Source organism: Mastomys coucha, unplaced genomic scaffold, assembly GCF_008632895.1.
Source record: "Mastomys coucha isolate ucsf_1 unplaced genomic scaffold, UCSF_Mcou_1 pScaffold21, whole genome shotgun sequence".
Taxonomy (NCBI): Eukaryota; Metazoa; Chordata; class Mammalia; order Rodentia; family Muridae; genus Mastomys; species Mastomys coucha.
The window spans coordinates 35400681-35404345 of NW_022196904.1; the positions used below are offsets into that span (position 1 = coordinate 35400681).

At 50.6% G+C, this 3665-nt stretch overlaps 1 protein-coding gene across 1 annotated transcript in view; it reads left to right on the plus strand.

The window, feature by feature from the left end:
* The first annotated feature begins 2644 nt into the window (after positions 1-2644).
* Positions 2645-3665, plus strand: part of Klk4 (kallikrein related peptidase 4) — a 4289-nt gene continuing 3268 nt past the window's right edge. Inside the window, exon 1 of the mRNA XM_031384294.1 lies at positions 2645-2713. Within this exon, the coding sequence (XP_031240154.1) occupies positions 2650-2713 (64 nt within the window). The 5' untranslated portion in view covers positions 2645-2649. The remainder of the gene's footprint in view (positions 2714-3665) is intronic.

Sequence of the window (3665 nt, forward strand, 5' to 3'; positions counted from 1 at the left end):
GAGACCCTGTCTTCAAAAAATAGGAAAGATGGGTAATGCCTGAGGAATGGAGGCTGAGGCCGATCTCTGGCTTTACACATGCATTCTTACACACGTGTACCTCCAACACACATGAACACACACACACACAAAGAGAAGGGTGGGAGAAAGAAAGATCCCAATCTCTTCTGGCCCAAGATTCTGGGTAAAGAATCTTCTATTCCTACTGTGTGCAAACACTGAAGGTAGAGACAGAAACAGAGGAGTGCTCCCCAGACTGTAATTAATTCAAAGGTTAAGTAAACAATAGTAACCTATTACTATGTCTGTCACTGTGGCCCTGCCTATCAGTCCCCTCTCTCCCTGTCTGCCTCAGTGCTCGTGGTCCTATCTGTATCTCTATATGCACCTGTTTAACCCCTCCATAGTGAATGAACATCATCAGCAAAAACAAGACACAGGAATCTGTTCTCAAAAGACTCCCAGCCTAGGGGAAAGCAGATGTCAGGAGAATTCACACACAAACAGAAACGTGCATACGTTTTTCCATGGCCTCTGAGAGATCATGTATGGTGCAATTCCCCTACCCAGAATCCTAAAGTGAGGGGTGGGCATGAGCCTGTCATGTTCCTCGGGGTATGTGCTTCTGCTCTTGCCATCGTTGGATCTCCAAGTCTCCATCTCTTTGAGCCTTCACGTCCTTCTGTGGTCTGGCATCTCCTAGTTCTCTTGGTTCACATCTGTCCCTCCTTGTTTCTGAAGTGGATTCCCATTTTAGTTCAAGTAACCACAACATGTGAGACCAGAAATGTCCCCACTGCCTATGCCTGTAACTCTAGGTCACCTCCACTACCCAGTGGGAAGACAGAAAAGCATCACCCACCTCTTTGCTCCTTGCCTTAGCTGGTCTCCCTGTCAACAGTACTGGCCTCGTCAGTCACAGTATGTACCTATGAGACCTGATGCACCCGGCATGCCCACCTGAACCCCATCCTTTCCCACTGGACCCCAGAATATCCCACCAGGACCCTAGCATCTCCCACTGGACCTCAGAATCTCACACCAAATCCTAGCATCTACCTCCTGGATCCTAGCATCTCCCTCCAGGACCCCAACATCTCCCACTGGACCTCAGAATTTCACTCCTGGACCTCAGAATTCCCCTGCTGGATCACAGCATCTTCCTCCTGGACCCCAGCAACTCACAGCATCTCTTTCCTGGACCCCAATATGTCCCACCAGACCCCAGAATCTCCCTCCTGGATCCCAGCATCTCCCTCCCGGACCCCAGCATCTCCCTCCTGGACCCCAGCATCTCCCACTTGAATCTCAGCATTTTCCAAGTCAAGATTCCCCCTTCAATCCCTACCTCTGTCCCTCCTCACCAAAAGCAGTTTCACAAAGTAAACATATCATATCACTTCCTCTACCCCTGAACCTTGATATCTAAGCCATTTCTGAAGGCTACCTTGTCTGCTTGGCTTCCCATGAGAATGTCATCCAGGGACACATACCAAAACGTCTTCTTGCTGCAACCTCACCTGCCTGGTCCTCACCCTTCCTCATAGTCACCTGGCTCAGACACTACCAACTACCATTTGTTTCTTGATTTCTCTGTTTTCTTGATTGCACATCTCTTCGCCTGCTCTTTGGGACAAGAGTCCCAGGAACACATCATTCTTCCCAGTCCCCGCCCTGATCTAGAGCTCCAAGCATGAGAGTTGCTAGCTGCTGTTGATTAAGGGATGCCTCTCTCACAACCTCGTTCCTAGGAGCCTCTGCACCAGGACACCTGCAGAGGGAGGATCTGTATTCAGGGTTATGTGAATTCAGGCTGAACATGGAGTGATGCTTAAGAGAGATGGAGAGGTAGGTCACAAATAAGATTTCCAAGGAAGTACGAGATGCAGGCTGGATTTGATGCTGGGGAAGTTTTCAGAGGACACACAGAAGGGGACTATGGAAGGGAGGTAGTGGGAATTTCATTTAGTGAATAAAAGGAGCCTGAGAGAATGAATGAATGAATGAGCATGAAGGGGGACGAGGGAGGGAGAAAAAGGCCAGAGAGGCTGGGGTCTGGACACTGTTCCCTCCCTGCTTCCTAGACTCCATCTGGCATGGAGGCAGCCTGAAGGCTTGGAGCTGGAGTCTGCAGCACCTGACGTATGGGGGCAGACCAACCCCAGCTGAGGAAGCTTATAAGCCCCATGGGGGCCCTTGTGGCTAGCAAATCAGCTCAGCTCAGCTCAACTCAGCTCAACTCAGCTCAGCTTAGCTCAGCTTAGCTACGAATCCGGAGCCCAGAGGCAGCACAGGTGAGACACTCTCTGGTCTTTCACTCTCTCCATTTAGAAGCATCCTTGCATTCCTCCCTGGACCTCTGGCTCTGGTCTCTGCCTTTCAGGCTGCCTCAGATGGATCTCTTGAATGCCCTGTCAGGGTTTTTCATCTGTCTTTAGTGAAGATCTATGCCTCTGTTTCTCCACAACCCCCCTCATCCCTAGATAGATGTTTCTCCCTCCCCTCCTCTTTTTTAAACTTCTTTCCCCTCCCTCTGTCTCTCTCTGCCCAGTCACATCCCACAAATGAAAAGGGCAAGGGAGAGATTATGGGGAGACAGGGAGTAAAACTACCGTCCAGATTCACTTGTCTTCATTTCCAGGAGTCAACATGATGGCCACTGCACGAACCCCTTGGGGCTGGTTCCTGGGGTACCTCGTCCTTGAGGTCACAGGTATCTGAATGTGTATGTGTGTCACAGTGTGTGCCTGAGTGAACAGTGTCAGCCAACAGCATGGCTCAGTGTCCTACTGTTTCTGAATGTCTGATGTGGCAGTATGATGTGACTGTGTGTGGCCATGGCTGTAAAAAGTGACAGGTCAGGAGAACGGGCAACAGTTTGTGCTGCTAAGGGGAAGATGGGACCTGTGCCCAGTTCCTGAGTGACTCGATGATTCTTTTTTTTAAACTCCCTATGTACAACAGGCTGGTCTCAAACTTTCAGAAGTAAGCCTGTCTCTGTCTCCTGAGTGCTAGAGTTGACACCTGGCCCACTTATTTTTCTCTTAAGGGTCTTACTTACTCTAGGCTGGCCTTCAATTCACTAAGCCACCAAGAACAACCTTAAACTTCTGATCCTTTGGCATCTATCTCTCGAGTGCTGGGATTTCAGGTGTGCACCACCATGCCCAGTTTATGTGATGCTATGGTGCTAGGCTTCAAACCCAAGGCTTTGTGCATGCTAAGCCAGCACTCCACCAACTGAATGAGTGAGCCCTGAGTGAGCCAACTGGGCTCCCAGCCCCCTCTGGAATAATGGTGTTGCCTGGGTGAGTGGGCTGTGGCTGGGTGTGCTGTGGGGAGGTACATGAAAGCACAGCTGTACCACAAAAGCTGAACAGCTCCTGGAGTAATGACTGGGTGAGAGAGAGAAATGGTTCCCAGGTCCTGAAGATCAGCCTGAGAATCCAAGCTGACCCACCCTCCTGACAGATGACCTGACATCCAATGTGCTGATCCTGGTACTCAGCTTAAGGAGGCCTCTGACTTTAACTCCTCTCCAGGGACCTGACTCCACCCCTCTGAACCCTGACCCCATACCTCTCTGCCCTGATTCCACCCCTCTGAGCCCTGACCCCATATCTCTCTGCCCTAACTCCACCTCCTCTGAGCCCTGACTCCACCCC